This window comes from Anas acuta, chromosome 2 (assembly GCF_963932015.1).
Source record: "Anas acuta chromosome 2, bAnaAcu1.1, whole genome shotgun sequence".
NCBI lineage: Eukaryota > Metazoa > Chordata > Aves > Anseriformes > Anatidae > Anas > Anas acuta.
Window position 1 is genome coordinate 38,498,479 of NC_088980.1, and position 18,863 is coordinate 38,517,341.

At 33.9% G+C, this 18,863-nt stretch overlaps 1 protein-coding gene across 1 annotated transcript in view; it reads left to right on the forward strand.

The window, feature by feature from the left end:
* KCNH8 (potassium voltage-gated channel subfamily H member 8) overlaps positions 1–18,863 on the forward strand; it is a 181,283-nt gene that overhangs the window by 55,424 nt on the left and 106,996 nt on the right. The window contains exon 2 of the mRNA XM_068674337.1: positions 5,980–6,213. Coding sequence (XP_068530438.1) covers positions 5,980–6,213 — 234 coding nt within the window. The remainder of the gene's footprint in view (positions 1–5,979; positions 6,214–18,863) is intronic.

Sequence of the window (18,863 nt, forward strand, 5' to 3'; positions counted from 1 at the left end):
TTCTATAGCTACAGAATATTGTATATAGTGAAGCATGTTCACTGTCAGACTTAAAAATGATTGTAAATGCAAAGTGAAAGTTTTCTCAGATGATGAATTCAGAACTTTTCTACATAATGGGAATTATTTTTTTTCTATGCAGTTTAAATGGGAGCTATGGCAGCTCACACTTGATCTGAATTCATAGAACTAGGTACTTCAAAATATATTTTTTTACTCTGAATTTCTAGATGTTACCCAATTTTATGAATCCTTGTAATGTCATCTTTTATTTGAAGTGACATGGCCAATTAAATCAATTATACAGCTTACTGTGATGGCTTCTTTGTTCATCACTCCATGCATATAGTTTATTATACAATATTTCTATCCTTTACTTCTGTAGATTCATTGGAATATGCTTTTATTTATTTTATTTCTAGTGAAGAGTGGAAAGATGTAACATTATAAACAAATAACTTTGTTCTGACTTATCTAGATCTAGATAAATCTTAACCTCACATTAGTGACACAGGTAACTTCACTGAGATTTTCAAGAGAAACTCTGATATTTGAAAATGTATGTAGTATGAAACCATTTTGGCTTCAGTTGGATTCAAAGCATAGCTGGTAAATGAGCTTGAACTCTAATAAAACTCACATTTAAATTTTCTGACATAAAGCTAAATGTTTTCATATGCTGTTTTAATCACTGAAGTACACTTAACTCTTAATGTGATCAAGTTCTCTGTAGCAGTATGAGAATGGGGCGAGACTTCTCTTGTTAGGTTGCTTGTGGAGGAACCATGGAATCAAACTTACGTGTATCAACTCTTTTCATCCAGAATAATTATGGACTGTTCTCCATTCTATAGAGTGGTTATGTGATTCACTTGTTTATGCATGCAATTCCCTGCATTAATAGGGAATTTTATTTTTTTGTCACTTTTCCTTCCTTTTTAATTCATATATTTTTTTGGATATTTAAATTGGAATGGCGGTTGGCTGTTGCACAAGTGAGATAGATGTTCTCTTCACTCCTAAAGAGGACGATTTGAAGAAACCATCTGGACTTTCAATAAAAAAAAGCAGTTACAAGAACTGGAGAAGGATGGTGATCAGATTTATAGCAGACACAGCTACACTATTAAGGCAAAAACCCTTTTGTCTTTTTTTTTTTTTTTTTCTAAATAAGATGACAGTAAGATTTATCAAGGGAGTGCTAAGCTTAAATGTAATATAGTGTTATTACAGTCAGATAAATCGTGTGCGTTAATTATGAAGCCAAGAATTGCATAACCTTTTCCTTTAATTATCTCAATTCTAAAACACTCATTCTGTCTGGATTGTATGATGCATTATATAAATTTTTTCTGTTTCTTAGGTTATAATTTTTGAGTATCAGAATAATCACTGAAACAAGGCAACTCTGGGTATGCCTGTGATTGGAGGTGAAGATAGCATGGTTCTGGTTCAGCTTGTTTAATTGTCTCTGGGTTTACTCTGTGTGTCTGATGGAGGTTTCTTGAAACCACGTGAGTCTTTTTTTGATCAATGTCCTACCTACTTCAGTCTGTCCTACTTCCAAAGCAAATGCAGACATGCTAGCTCCTAATATTCTTCCTTCAAACTTTGATGTGAAAAAATAATTTGATCTGGCCATGAGCCAGCAGTGTGCTCTCATGGCCAAGACAGCCAATGGGATCCTGGGGTGCATTAAAAGGAGTATGGCCAGCAGGTCAAGGGAGGAGATCGTCCCCCTGTACTCTGCCCTGGTCAGGCCTCACCTGGAGTACTGTGTCCAGTTCTGGGCTCCCCAGTAAAAAAACACAGGTGTCTCCTGGAAAGAGTCCAGCAGAGGGCCACTAAGATGATACAGGGCCTGGAACATCTCCCCTGTGAGGAAAAACAGAGACCTGGGTCTGTCCAGAGAAGGGCGACGAAGCTGGTGAGGGACCTGGAGAACAGGTCCTACGAGGAGCGGCTGAAGGAGCTGGGCTTGTTCAGCCTGGAGAAGAGGAGGCTCAGGGGCGACCTTATCGCTCTCTACAGATACCTTAAAGGAGGCTGTAGTGAGGTGGGGGTTGGCCTGTTCTCCCACGTGCCTGGTGACAGGACGAGGTGAAATGGGCTTAAGTTGCTCCAGGGGAGTTTTAGGTTAGATGTTAGGAAGAACTTCTTTACTGAAAGGGTTGTTAGGCACGGGAACAGGCTGCCCAGGGAGGTGGTGGAGTCACCATCCCTGGAAGTCTTCAAAAGACGTTTAAATGTAGAGCTTAGGGATATGGTTTAGTGGGGACTGTTAGCGTTAGGTCAGAGGTTGGACTCGATGATCTTGAGGTCTCTTCCAACCTAGAAATTCTGTGATTCTGTGATTCTGTGTTCAGCCTGGAGAAAAGAAGACTGAGATCTTATGAGTGTTTATAAATACCTTAAGTGTGGCAGACAAAGGGGTATGTCCAGCTTCTTTTCAGTGGTTGCTGTCTTGCTGTTAAAGGAAAACTTTAGTGAATGCTGTGTTTTTTTTGGTGTCAAGTCTTATTATCTCATCTTTAACAGAAATGTTTTTAAAAAGCAGTCTCTGTGCATCATTTGCATCATATGCAAACTTGAATATGCAACCAAGTATTTTTATTTAAAGCTAATATTTAAATATATGACTTGAATATTTGATTTATTTTGCCTAAAGTTAGAGCACTTGACAAATTCTGAGTTGAAGAGTGCTGCTACTTTTGGTTTTGTCAAAATTTATTATTTGGCTGCCTGCAGATTGGCAGAAGTTCTACTCTGTTGCTGCAAATGCTCTGTACTCTTAAACAGTCCAATAGACTCAAAATTACATCTTTCTGAATATAACTTGAATTTAGCTTTGGTGTGTTTTCTTATCTAAAAAAGTAAATTTAAAAGTACGGTCAGTAATCTAGTATGTCCACTGATCATTAAGTCCAATCAACCTGAATGAAATAACTTAATATTCATGTTAATGTGTTGAAAAATAAATATGGAATTGATTTTTAATTTTTTTTTTTTTATAGAACTGTTGCAATCTACAGATGAATATATATCAAAATACAAACACTAATAGGTTTCTATTTGTCATTGCAACTGGTCTACTGGTCAAAGATAAGCCTAAATTCTTACTTCTAGTCTATAAAGAATTATAGATTTATAATAAATTATTCTAAATAAAATATCATTCTTCCTACTCTGAATTTTAATATCTAGCTGTCTCTGAAGAACATTGAACTAAATGCTATATTTGTTTTGTGTTTGCACTGAGCCTTAAATGGCCTTAAACCTTTCACCCTCATTGCTTAGGTTGGGTTGTATCTTTTGTTTGTTTGTTTGTTTTGAATATGTTATGGTGCTTTTTGTTCATTACAAATAACAAGTGACATTAAAGGTTCCAGATTATGAAAAGGAATTAAACTTTGAACCAGAATATTTTAAGATAAATTTTCTCAAATCTATTTTGTATAATAATCTAAAGTTAATTATCCCTTAAGAAACATTACTTAAGAATTCAGTGTAATACAGATGATTATTGGACAAAAAGATGTTGCTTCAATAAGTGCTATAATGTTTCTTTTAGTCTACTAGTTTGGGATTACAGCTGTATCATTAATTATCTGACTTGAATTTCAACTTCAAGAAAAACAAAAAACATAATCCTGATTGTGTCTTCCTGAAGCTGATTCTTTATTGTCATTATTAAAAAAGTGTAAGATAATTAGACTTACAAGACAAGACTTACCAGACATCCACTGATGTTATAGGGACTATTGTCTGTTATTCTAGCCAACACCGGATTGGTCTTTTAGAAGTAAATTATTTTCTGCTGTGAGTGATAAGGTAGCATAAAGTATTCTGGGTTTATTTTTATGTAAATGACAGCAGAATTTGGCCATCTAATATTTTTCATAAAATGATATTAGTGAGGTCCACTGTATTCCTGTTCATAATGATACTCAAACACTCCTAAACTTAGAGAGCATCCTCCGAATCCTTTCTGTCCTTTTGGTGTCCTATATTCTGCTTTTTGCAGTTCACAATTAGAATAATAATAAAATAAATTTTAAAAATGGCTTTGTGATGCATAATTATATCTTAAACAATAAGAAACTCAGGATTACGTTAATTTGATAGTTATAAATACATTTGGGATGTACAATTTTGCAGGTCTTTCACTATAATACCATCATTAAGCTGCAGTGGAAGTGTATATTTTAATTCTTTTGGCAATGTGGTGATTTATTTTTTTATTGACAGGGAAGCAGCATGTCAGTGCATGAATAGTAATGATACTTATTCTCTAGGAAATAAAAATGACAAGCAAAACCAAGCACTGCACTGAATGCATTTTTAAAGTACATAGTTGGTAAAAGGGAAGCATCTGTTTTAATTTAACAATCATTTAACAATTGTTTTAATTTAACAATAATTTATTTATATACTTTAATTAGATTTGAGCAAAAAGGGAGTAACTGAAGTGCAGCTTCATGAGCAAATAAAACTTTTTTTAAAAAAAATAAACACTCAACATTGTATTAAAAATATGGAACAATACAAGCCATAGTATTTTATCCCTTGGGTAAATAAAGTAGCTGAAGTTGATGGAATTTTATTGATCTAAAACTCTTGTGACAGTTAAGTCTGAATCACACTTAATTTTACTCAGTTTTACTAAGTGCATGCAGTCCATCCCCTCTCCATTCATGAGTAATATATCCCTGTATGGAAATTAGGCATAGAAACCTGATTTAATTTTAATTAAAATAGTTCAATTTTTCTCTTTAAATGTATGTATATTTATCAGGAGATGCTTAGTTAAATTAGTTTCGTATTTTTTCTTAATACACACAAGAATCCACATGCACGTAGGTCTGAAATGTGAAAAACATCTGTCTTGGGACAAGACTGTTCCTGACAGCAAGCTGTAAGGTATACATTCCTTAGTAAACAGTAGACAAAAAAATAGTCTTTCTTGATGTGAAGTTTGAACACACTCCTCACATAACATTTTTTTTTTTTTCACTTGAAGATAAGGAAACAGGGGAAAAAAATGTTTGAGAACTTCATATATTATCTGGAAAGTGTCTCTGTGACAGTTGAAAAAAAACATATAGTGCTACATCTGTAGATGTGGACGAGGGTCTAAAGTACAAAACCTTCAAAGACACTTCCACAAGGCATGGAAACAAACCATACAGCTGCATGCTTAAAGACTTGAACACAAATTACAACTTCATTTATTGCTGATTGATGTCCATTTCAAAACACCTTTCTTAAATTTATAAGATGTTGATTGCATTTCACGTACACTTTAAAATTCTAATATGCGTTAAGTTGTAAAAGAATTGTGACTCTTATGTGCCTGTTACATATGCAAAAAGTGTGGTGGGGCTCTGGAAAACAGATGGCAGTGCTTTTGAATAAAATAATTTCCTCCTCACCAAAAAAAAAAAAAAAAAAAAAAAAGTAATAAAAATAAAGTCTGGTGGGGGAATAAAGGACGAAAGATTTCACATCACCACAGAATGTCCCTCGACTCTACTTTTAAGTAGAAAAAAAAATATAAAAGAAATTAGTTTAAGTCATCTTAGTCATCTTTAACCTACAGACTGGAGAGGAATTTGAGTGGAAGAGTAATGTAGCATCTCTGAAACTTTTCCAAAGCTTCCATGTTCATCACCAGTCCTTGCTCACTTGCTCAAGTGTTCTTTGGATGTGCCATCTTGGAGGCAGTTGTAGTAAATTATTGCTTGAAGATGTAATAAGGCAAGATGGCACATGAGGAATCATTAAATGAGAGTGCTCTGTGATCTGTTAGACCATTCTAACTAATGGTCTAAAAACAGAAGTTGCAGCCTTGTTGCAGACAGTTGAGGCTGTGTAAACATATGCCCAGTTGTGCTTTCTGACAAAGATAAAGGAAGAATTATGCCAAATGACATAGAATTGAGTGTGTAATTCATGTTTTACTTCTGTGTTCCTTTACAGATAGTAACTTCATCCTTGCAAATGCTCAGGTGGCTAAGGGATTCCCTATTGTTTACTGCTCAGATGGCTTCTGTGAGCTTGCTGGATTTGCAAGAACTGAAGTCATGCAGAAGAGCTGCAGCTGTAAATTTTTACTTGGTGCTGAAACAAACGAGCAGATGATTCTTCAGATTGAGAAATCATTGGAGGAAAAGATAGAATTCAAAGGAGAAATCATGTTCTATAAGAAAAACGGTAAGCTTTCTGTTTGTTTGTTTGTTTCCTATTTTCTGTTAGTCCCAAAGAATGAAACTTAGCATTAACCTGTAAAATACATAGTTTGTTTTCCACTTAATTATTTTCTATGTCTATAGTCAGACCTAGAAGAACAGATTCGGATACATTTAGATGCACATTGAAACTATGTTTATATTAGTATTTCTGATTTTGTATTAGCTGTCTGGCAAGTTATAAAACTGTGGAAGGAGAAATTCAGGATCCTAAGCTGTATTGTGAGGCACTGTGATATCAGCACTTAGTATGACACTGCATCTTTTTTTTTCTTATACTGATGTCCTGACTCCTTATTGATGAAAATTAAATTAAAAAATTAAGGTAGACAGTGGGTATATTAAATTTGTAATCCAATCAGTAAAATGCTTACTGTTTTGAATGATCCAAGTGGCTCATTCTCCGCAGCCACTCTATATAAACTCAATAATAATGACTTTCAAATATAGATAAGTACTCTACATTGAGTTTACATTAAAGAATGTATTGTCACATAAAACATTCTGAGCATTAAGCAACTCCATAGACTTAAGTAAATTTTGGGTTGCATTGCCAAAGCTTTCACTCCTATTGCAGGGCATTTATAAGGACTCTTGCATAGTAAAAGTGAGTGAGCCATGGAAGAAAGCAACCCATGACACACACTCATCATCTTGTTTCATTATATCAGTCTCTTTCAGTGCACCTATTCTGTAAGTGTTTAAGTGCTATTATTCATGTGATCTTTGAACTGTACCACTAGCCAAGGGTGACCCTATGTATAAGATTCTAATAGAACTGCAACCACAGCAGTGTTATAGGAGCCTTCTCATATATTTAACGATCCATGATTTTTAATGGATCCACAGGTTGAGCATCACCTTATGTTTTATTATAAGGCTAGAATTTGTAGACATATGTTTAAGCCATATAGTTTCTCCATAGATTCTATTTATGTCCTTGGTAATGAAATATTTCCTCCCAAAATGTTGTTACTACTATATTAAATATTTTTACAAGTTATTTTCTAAAAGTAATAGGTGTTTAATGACAAAAAAAAAAAATGTGTTTAATACAAAAGTTGCTGTTTACCTGTTTTGTGTTCATGACTACTTTTTTTTTTTTTTTTTTTTTTTTTTAAAGAGACTCCCATATTTCCTTGAATTCATTAGCTCATTTTTCAGGAAAGTTTTTCAATAAAACTAGTTTCTGCCCTGTAAATCATGTCTGAATGTAGGGAAAAATTATCTTACAGAAACATAAGGGCTGCATTTGACCAGTATTGTAGAATGATGACTGGGCATAGCAGGAAGAGATTTCAATATATGCAAATGAAAGAAGTAAAGCTAACATATTCATTTCACTGGCTTAGTCCTGCAGGTTAAATTGTGATTCCTTTGCACTATGAGGGGTGCTTCAAATCTTCAATAAGTAGGACTAATTCAGGTAAAGGAAATTGTAGATCAATTTGCTTGGCAAATAATTTATGAAACATAGGTAAAGAGAAATTGTTTAGGATAAAAGAATTCCCCCAATCTATTCTACTTGCATTCCTGTGTATAATTGGAATGTAAGCCATTCCAAGACTTTTTCTGAGTATGAATAAATTTCCTTGACTGTCTGTTGTATTTTTCATTTTCATGCATTTCTGTACCATTGTGAAGCATAAATGAATAGGTATTAAAATAACATGAGACAATTTGTATAAAAGCAAAATTTATCTTAAAAAATAGTCTTGTTTTTTTGTTTGTTTGTTAGGTTTTCAACAGAGCTTCATAGTGCAGACATTGAATTTGGTAAATCACCCATTTTAGCTAAATGTTTTGAGAGTTTTTATCAGAAGAAAAAATGAACCAATGAAGCAGTTAAGGTTATTCAACATCGGCAGGGGAAAAAAAAAAGGAGGGAGAAAAAAAAGGAGTTTGTGTTACAGACAAATGTTTTAACAATATTTTTAGACAAGAACTTTAGGACTAATGACCTCAGAATGAATGTATGGTTACCTTGAGGCTTACCTGACACTGAAAATACCTGCTAAAGGGGTTAGTGTATAGGAACCCCAGGAACAGAGATCAGTGAGAGACAGGTAACTAGTAAGGTTTGGTTTTTATAACGTAATATTTCAGTCTCCTGTTATGACTTTAGGGTATCATTTGGTAAGGTTTCTGGCTTTAGTCCAGCATTCAGGAGTATAGACTTACTCTGTAGGCCTAGCTACAAGGCAAAATAAATACTTTCAGGGATAACTTCAGGCACAGAAGTTCAACTTCAAGGATAATTCTGAGCTCACAGGATTACAGAATTGACTGAAACGTCCCTCAGAATACTCCATAAAATAATACTTTAAATAACTACTTTATAAAAGACACATTAGGATTTTTTTTTTTTTTTTTCTGTCCTGGATTTGATCTAAAACTCAGAGGCTAGAAATCTGTAATTGAACATAACATGTTTTTTTTTTGTTGTCGTTGTTGTTTTCTTTCCTTTTTTTTTTTTTTTTTTTTTTTTCCTATGTGTATCTCCTTGTGTGGAAAAGAAATTCAAACTTCCAAAACTAATACGTGGTGTTGATTTTTAATTATTTGTTAATAACCACATTTTTCAACATTATGACTTTTATTTAAACTCAATTTAAAACTGATTTGGTTTTTATCATTAAATTAAACTATTCATTCTACACAAGTTCTGATTCAAGTTTGGGACTTAAAGCCCTTAACTAGTTTTGATCTGAATTTGGACGTTTAAGTATAGGGCCTTTCACAGTTATTTAACTAGAAATTCTAATAGCAATTTTTCTCAGGAACTCTTCAGTAAAGGAGTGATTGTTGTAACTAAAGCAACTCCACCATAGCACATACAATTTCATAGGAATTCCAGACTGATGTGAGCTGACACTCATTGCAGTGAGAAAAAAAACAACATGCAAGGAGTTGGGTAGAGGATATGGATTAATTCTCTGTGGTAAGAAACAAAGAAATTTATTGTTTTGGTCATTTGCTTTTGGATCATAATAGAAGGGTTATCCTCACCTCTTGTACTCTCACCTAACTAGAAAGCAATCTTCTTAGAATGAATAGAAGTACATGTGTTCTCCTTTTGTCTTTCTAACAAATCTTCACCATAGCATAAGATGTTTGTACCTTCCCATTTCTGCCATGTTAGTTCAGAACAGTATAAGAACTGTTGCAGCAGATACAGCAACTTCAGAGAGATGTCTTTGGAAATCCTATTACAAACATATTTTTTAACAGAGTTTTAGTATTTATTTCAGTTCCTTAGACAGTTTTTAATTTATTTTATTTATTTAATTATTAGAGATATAGTGCTTTTTGAAGATAAAAAGAAAAGAAAAAAGTAACTATTAAAAAAAAAAAAAAAAAACAAGGAAATGTATGACTTGCTTTCTTCAGAAAGTTTTAAAATGAAGTATTTTAGGAGTTGCTTTTTATTTTTTTTCTCTTGCTATTTCTACACTTTCTTCAAAACATCTGTGACAAATTAAGTTGTCAATTATGATAACAGAAATGCAAAATAACCTTTTTGAATTCAAGTGACTTGTGAGGGAAGAACTCACTCCAGGGATCTCCTTTTTTAAAGTAGTCTGATAGCAGATGAACACTTCACTAAAGAACTACATTTGAACAATCCCTTCTGAACAATCCCTGTCAGAGCACTGAAAAAAATTATCAGCAATAAGTACGTATAGTTAAATAAGGTCTTCATGATCCACCAAACTGAAGTATAAACAAGGAGCTGATTGGATTTTTTCCTTTTCTGTTGCAGCCTAAGAGGATGCTACAATAAGCCTTATAATCACTGACTTAGTCCAGCATAAGCTCTCCATCTTCAATCACTGAGAAGGTCATACCTTAGTTCCCTTATGACCCCATCAGTCTTATTTTCTGTGTCTCAAAAGTCAGTTTGTAGTCTTTAAAAAAAAGATTTGATCTTGTTTGTTCTTGCACACACACTTGTATGGTCTTTAGTAGTGCTACAACTTTCCTTCATGGAAAGGAAATTGGTCTCTTCCTGTGAAGGTATAACCTGTGTAAAATACTGTGTAACCAGAAAAGTTTACTTTTGATTTAAGGATTTGTGAGAGGCTTCAGTATGGCATCCATTGTGTCCATGTCCTCTGCTCACCACCTCTCAGCTGCCATTTCCGCAATTGGCAGGAATTTGAAAATCCCTTCTGTAAGACTAATGGACGGGTAGGTGTTGCTGGGGCCACCTTTACAGCTTGCCTTAGGACTTGACTGCATATAGAGTTGGCTTAAGCACAGCTACTCATGGGACAATATGACATCTTCTACCTGTAAACTAATTTAAGCACTTTCTGAGGTAAGTATTATGCATCTGCCTTGCAGTTTTCCCTACCCTAAAGGTTTTGTAAATAACTTCTAAAGTCAAGAAGACATGAAACAGCTTTTTTCTCAATTCTCTAATTCCAAGAGTCAGTGTGATTAAGCCACAGTATTCATCTCTACTCATTAGTGTTTCAAAAAATCTGTACCTTTATCTGGAAGTATTATTAATATGATATATTAATATATAATGACATATAAAATTATATAACACCAGAATATTATATCAGATGGGTAGAATAGGAGTTGAAAAACAGTGAAAGACAGAACATCTCACTGAGTTACTAGGTACCACTGGGCAAAAGGCCATTTGAAGCCTCAGGTGTAATGGTGTTCTCAGATGAGCAACAATAACAGCCACAGGCAAATGAAATAAACCTCAGGCCATGAGACATTGCTTATAGCATCTATTATGGATGCACTTGAATAATGTGGCTAAAGAAGATCAAAGACTCCATACATTATTTGTAGTCAAGGAATGACATCTTTTGTTTTAAGATGATTTTATTTTTTTATTAAAAATTATAATAAGTATTAAAGAAGTTTAAGTAAAAATAATTATATTTAAAGAAAATAAGGGTTTCTTAAAGCTCTTCTTTTTACACACACACACAAAAAAAGTATTTTGGTCTTTGCGGAAATGGTATCCCTTTTTTCCATCAAGAAGTTTAAAGATCTATTTTAATGGTTCTCTGGAAATATCCTGTAGCACTTTGAAGCATAGGAGTTGTATGGTACATTTTTAATATGAACTAACTCCCTGCTTTAGCAACCCTTGAATTGCTTTGGGAAATGTTAAGCCTGGCAGCTACAGGAGAGACATTTATTAGAATTTTCCAATTAGAGAAAATTAAAGCTTTCCATACAAAACCATCAATTTGCTAGCGACGTCTAGTTACTAATGTACAGGAACTTTCTTGACAAGTTGTTTGGCAGGAGAGTTCATAGAAATGTGACCTCACTGCTGCTTTACGTTAAAAATGTGCCCTAACAAGAAAGTTAAAATCATTCGTAGCTGATTTGCTCACATTATCTAAATTATAGTACAAAATACAGGAGGAGTAGGGGGAAACAGAAAGAGCAAACAATGCTCAAAAATGAATCTGATGGTAATAGCTAACTGCAATTAAAGCATTATTTCTTTTTTGTTTGTTTTTCTTCCCTTTCATATAGCTCAATAGTAAAATGTTAGGATATCTCCGTGCTATTGAGGAAGTTATTTTTTAAAAAGCAATATACCTGTGTGTGTAGACTAAAGGCATGTCCTTATTTTCTTCCATTTTTATAGAACAGGAAACATTTAAGCTACTTTGCTCTGCAAACGCTTCATTTTTCAAAATGCAAAGTGTAGCCATACGTAGACATTACAGACAGTCCCAGCTTCTGCAGTGAGAGCAGCAAAAGGGGAAAATAGGGCAGATGTTTGTTCCTCTGGAGATCCGTGGCTCAGACTCTGTAGAGTGTTGGGTCAGTGAAAGCCTGCAAGGAGATAAAAATAGGGGTTGAACAGGGGTTAGAAGGAAAAAAAAGAAATAAAAGAAAAAAAAAATAAAAAGGGAAAATCCCATGTGCAGTGTGATCTGAAACATCTGAGATCTTTTGCTATGATTTCATGAGACTTCAACACGAAGTTGCTTACCGCTCCTTACTAACTGACAGTGCTGAGACTTTATTCTGATGGCACTCATGGTGACATTGGCTAATAGCTTCTTTCAAAAGCAACATGATTTATTAAAAGCATAATTCACTGTGAAAAGATTTGTTCTCATAGAAGCACACTGATAAGTGAATAAATCCATATAAGTGTTTCCTGGTACTTATTGCATTGTTACAATGTGACAAGCTTTTCATTGCTTACAGATGCTTACAGATTTTTTTCCATACAGGCACCATGTGTTTCCAGCTGTACTTAATACGAATGTTTATGTTGTATGCACTTTTTATTTTTTAAGATTTATATAATTATGCTCCCTTTTGCACATGCATTTTAAGAGACATAGGTATTTATTTTGCTGTGAGATACTGGGGTCAGAACAGTTAGTCTACACTTCAAATTTTCTTATGGTTTTATGGTCACAGCGAGAATGCTGATAGGTTATGCTTTAATTTTTATAAGGTTTTAAATCAGGTTTAGCTAAAAATTGACTTCTGTACCCATGTTTCAGCATGAGTTAGGCTGATGTTTGTTTAAAGAAAGGACAAAGATCCATCTCTCCTGATGATCACCTGCCTCCCTTCTGCTGACATTTCTTTAATTTTTTCATGGTCCTCAATAAACTTTATTGGATCATGCTGCAGAATGTAATTGCCAACTCTTATGCTAACAATTGCAATGAGTTCTTGCAGTATCTCCATGGTGTGTTTTTTTTTTTTTTTGGAGGAACAGCAGGAGGTTCATGTTAGCACTGTGTATTGAACCACCTTACTGATTTGTCTTGGGGAATTGCAAAAACAATGTGATTTTATAGAGCAGGTAAGTAATGAAAAGGTTAAAACCTACTACCTTCCAACTGGCAGGGTTTCTGTAATTCTTCTCAATGGAAAGGCTCAGAGTCTGTTTACAACATGTGTTCACATAGATTCAAATGGTGAAATGGGAAGATTAATCCTCTCTACAGCATTATGTAATTTTTCAGTGCATGTTTCAAAACCCTCCTGCATAAACCCATAAACCTGACAGGAGGGCGATAGCAATCCAGATTCATGACACAACCCTTTATCAGGTCCCGGATAGGTCCCCTTCCTCCTAGAAAAGTGCTGGAGAGCAGAAAGTCAAGAGCAGGTTAAAATTCTTGAATTATGGGCTCAACAGAAAATCCACAAGCTCATTTGAAATGGCTGTTATTTACAGATAAATCTTAGATTTTAGACATCGACTATAGAGTCACTGATATAAACAATCTCTGACCTTACCTTATGGAAAGGTGATAGAAAATAAATTATCAGTTTCTAAAATGGAGCTTTGCAACAAGAGTGGACAAATAGCCAGCAGAATTTCTACTTCTCTAAGTAACATTTAATGTGAAAGTGTTTAGAATAAGCATGACTCTGCATCCAGAATTTCTTCTATCTTTGGGAGACCTACTCTTCTGTAGACTCTGACCCTTCTGTTCATAGAGGCTGCCATTGGAAGAAACACCAGAACCCGGATCATGAAAATGTCTTGCACAAAAATATTTTTATTTATGCTTTTCTGTCTCATTATTTGGAGTTGAAAAAGTGGAAAACTTACCAGTACTAGTGTCTGTTTTGGTATTGCTGTGTTGTTTTTTCCTAGGAAGCAACAAATTCTGTGTAATTTTGGAAGTTTCTTTTTAAGAGGATATAATAATAATAAGCTCAAAAATGATAACTTCATTTGAAAACATGGTAGTTTTTAGATCAATGTGGAACACACTTCCTTCTGATGTCAGAAATTTCAGACACAATTTTAAAAATATTGGTTAGCTTTTTGAAAGAAACAGAGAAAAGTTTGGGGAGAAAGTTATGTATAAATATATGTTTTTCATGCATGTACATACATACACACATACGTTTAGCTAAGAAGTCATCCTGGCTTAAGAAAATTTGTTATTTTTTTGCCTTTTTTTTTTCTAAGTGACAAAAGTACACATGTCAGTAGACTAAAAACTCATATCTGCTCCTGTCACTAAGTCTACATTTTGAATGAGGAATTGTTAAAATCCCAAAAGAATAAGCACCATAGGCTGTAAACACAATTCTAACAATAGATTTCAAAAATACAATAATCAAGGGAAAGTAAGTAGACTTTGCTTATTTTGAGTGTAACTCAAAAAAAAAAAAAAAAAAAAAAAAGCTGATATCATCTGAAGAGAGGAAAAACAAGACTACTCAGGAAGGATTGATCATGACTTTTTTTCCAAAACAGTGCATAGAAAAAACTGAAGAAACTATATTTTTATTTAGATTTTTTTTTCCTGTATGCTGGGAACAATATATATAACAGTCTATGGTTAGACATTTAATTATTAAACAAGTAAGGTAGCAAGAATATTTTAAGATATTTTTTAAGACTTTAACTATTGGATATTGAATTATATCAACAAATTGCCTGTTTCTGCTGTCACAGGAGTTAGATGACAAATGCCTTGTAGTGTTATGTCTGTGACAGAATAACGATCTTTGACGTAGGAGGGAAAGTAAGTTGCAGACTGCTGGTATCAAGAAATTTGCCCTGGAGTCTTTTGCATTTAAACAGAATGCATTTCATTGACTTCACTGAGTTTTTTTTTTAATAATCCTGTGTATTTTGCTAATTGTTATATACGTAACCTAGTAAATGTATTACATCAGGGAAGTTCTTATCTGCTTAAATGCAGTTTTCTTTTCTAATCAGGACAGAGATAGGAAAAGAAAATTAGAGCAGACAAAAAGTAAGTAGCACACATAGGGATAATGAGTGTCACGTGGCTTTAACAGGCATCGCTTAGCTTCTCTGCTTTTATTCAATGAAAACTTGTATGTAACTAGAGGATTTTGAAACAAGGAATTTCATTAAGTAGAAAATATAGTAGAAAGTGGTCATAAAAGGAGAGATAGCAAAGCTGAGTAAACAAATCCAAATTGTAGATGTGCTCGAGTCCATAAATTAGTTAGTATACAGCAGACTGTACTAGCAGTTGCATACAAAAGAAAAGAACACCAAGGTTGGAAACGTCAAGCACTCAAACCAGGAGCTGCCAGAACAGACTCAGCCTCTGTCAGCATATTAATAAATGCAGATTTTGAGGTGGTGAGGAAAGTCTTTCTCTGACTAACATAGGAAGTTTGCAGCAAGGCAAGGATAGGAGGCTGATGTGTTGTGCAATGTCTCCTCTTAGTGGAACGTCTTTTCCCTTTCTCCATCATGGCAGTGATGACAGCAAAATTAGACATGTTGTACAACATGACCTATGAGCTATTGAGTTATCCAGCAGTAGTGGGAACAGAGTGTAAGATAGAGTTTGTCACTGAAAAAGAAGGGGAAACATGGAGAGGGGATTTTCACGTTCTCTGATGAGATGTGATAGATTTGAATAACACTTGCTCTATTGCCATGTGTGAGAGATGTGCAGGGAGATTTTTAATGGAAGTTTATAAATCGCTACACAGATTCGCAGAATTGCCTGTTATCTGCTTATTCATATTGAACCATAATTTTACCTCATTATTAAGGTATTTTACCTATTCCACTCCCCCCTACCAAGTTCTTGAGATACCTCTATATCCTCATTTGAGATTTATTTATTTATTTATTTTTAAGGGATTTAAGTTGACTCTTAAAATTTGTGGAGAAAACTAATTGCAAGTATGATCTGTTGGCCATAAGTTCTTGAGACTCTTTTTTTACTACTAGGAGAGTGCTAGCACAACCATCAGTGACCATATGCATGAATTACCTGACACTCCATATGTCTTCTTGTAAGTTTTCTTGCAATATTGTCAGACCAAAGACTGTCACTAGGATATAACACATTGGCTGTCATCAACAGGAGCAGAATTCAAGGGAAAATTTGATAAATTTTGTTAGTATGTACATGCCACTTTTGCAAGAATGGAGAAGACCTAGGTACTTACTTGCTTAAAGTAGCAAAACCTTGAGTTAACTATGTTAACTACATTGTCAAAGTTTTGGTGGTATTTACAAGAGAGAAAGTACTCTGATTATAGCTGTACTTTTTATTTCAGCTACATTCCCTTCTAGTTTAGTTCAGTTGCTTTTTTTTTTTTTTTTTTAAAGAATTGTTTGCTTCTTTGCACTTTGGTTTCCTCAACAAAGTGTTGACACCTTGTCTAAATCACAAAACATCCAAAACAAAATGTTATCATTGGCACTTGGAATCTAGCCCAAAAAAAAGTTAGCTTGGTGTTTCGCTAGTTAGCGCGGTGTTTCGCGTCTTTGGTATCGTGGACTGTCAGTGAGGGTGAAATAATCTGGCTAAACTTCTTAAAAATAAGCCAATGTTTTATTTTGCTAACAATTATTAATTCTGTAAATGAAAGGATCATGTTGTAAAGCTGAAGAATTAGTATCAACCCTGTCAATACATTATTGCAGTTATCTGTGTCTTTTAAATAACAAATCCCTGGAAAATGTGGTGTGTTTTTTGTTGTTTTTGTTTGTTTCATTTTCTCTTAAAAGATAGATTTACATCTGTTTAAAATGTAATGCAATGTAAAAAAAAAAAAAAATCTACCAGATATATGATGTCATATATGATGCACATAAGATGTGCAGCTTAGTTCTGCTTTTTTTTTTTTTTTTTACATAATACAATTATGGTAATTATTAAATGAAGAGATTTGTGTGTGTGTGTGTGTGTGTGTCACAGAGTTTGTTTATATAACATTCAAGACATTTATGCTTTCGTTTTTTTTTTTTACACTAAGAAAGATACTTACTGCAGAAAAGCACAGTTAAAATGATTAAGCAGATGTGATGGGCAAATAATTTTTTTTTATTATTATTTTTTTTGTATTCCATTAAAGATTTAAATAAACTGGTCATCAATAATCCCTCTCTGTTTCTGTAATACCACTGAAATACCCAAAGATTTCTGTTCTGACTCTTGCAATGAGCTTTGTCTGGGATAGTTGTGGTTGAAGTTCGGTTAAGTATTACTGTATGCTGGGTGGACATAGCTCATGAATAAGGTTAACAGTCTGAGTTTGTTCCTCGGTTTAAGCAGGCCTTATTTTCTAATGACAGGAATACTTGGTTCTAAGGGTTATTGGTGCTATGATGGCAAGGGTTTTTTTATCAAATCTCCTTTTTAAGTTCCTGGCCCTCTTGACCTTTGTTTTGATTTCAGTCTAAGGAGACTTCTAACTGTCAGAGTGAGGAAAGGTAGAAATGGAGGGTGAGAGAGTGACTATAAAGCATTCTCTTTTTTATGTATATATGAAAGGCGGACTCTAGCCAAATTGCTTTGTGATAAGATTATGCTTCATTTGGTCTCTTTTCTCCTTTCCTGAGATGTACTTCTATAGCCCTTGAGGATATTAAAATATATTTTGAACATTCAGTTCATAATGCAAGAGAAAGACTAGACTCTTCCTCAAAGAGTAGTGGCTTGGAGCAATAAAGGTCTGTATATAAATAAACCTCCAAAAGAAATGTCTTTGATAGACAACGCCTGGCAATACGGAAAACCTTTGTGTGCACCATCTGAAGCAGGGAAGAAATTTCTTCCTCACAGATGAGTGCACTCAAAAGAACTATAACTGCATTACTTTTTTTCAGTGAGTAGAAAGTTCTTCTTTTGGCTTATAGCATTCTACAGTGTTGGCTTTCAGTAAAAGCGGTATAATTGATTGCATTGGATAAGTACATTTTTCCAATAATGCTCATCTGGAGTGAAATGTGGCACACTTCTGTTCTTGACAGAGTGCAAGCACATATGATCTAGTCCTGGCTTAAACTGGGTCATCTCCTCTAGTCTGGAAGAGTATTTCATATATATTTGCACTCTTCAGAGTAATGGCAGAAACCCCCAAAAAGTAAACTTTGAACTTTTAAAGGTTGAGTGTATAAGTAATGTCAAGACCTGCAACTCTGTTATGCTAAGCACTAACAGAGAACTCTTTGAGGGGGAAGTATCCTATGCATGTATCGGATATGTGTTTTCTTTAGTTGTTTGTACTATTTCTTAAGCATACTTGCTTTGCTTAAAAGAATAAAAATAAAAATAAAAAAAAAAATCACACACACATTCATGGAGTAGTACAGATGAGAGAAAATATGATTGAAGAGAATCAGAAAATGACATTACATGATTTCAGTGACTAGTATTCACCAGCAAAAAGCTCAAATACACACAGAAGAGAAAAAGCATTACAGCATGAAACACTGAAAATATTTGTCTCTATTTCTAATTATTACTGATGGCAGTGTTACAATTACTTCCCTAAACATATAAGTCTATCACTTCAGATAAAGTTATCAAAGGTGCTTCTTAGCATAACTGAGTTAGATTTATATGGATGTATCTAATATCTCTAACTTTCTGCCTTAAACAGCTGTAATGATTTATTTGTGTGTGTGTGTCAAAAAGATGTGAAACAATTTAAAAAAATAAGATACACATGTATTTCTGGAGATTTCAACAGATGTTTAAAAGAAAAGGCTGCTATTAGTATTGTTAAGAAGATGAAGTTGAGAACAGCTTTTTGTCCAACTGAAGCTACTGCTAGAATACACAACATAAAATTTTAAAAGAAACATGAATATTAAAACTATTAAACATGAATAGTTTAAAAGTTATAATAATA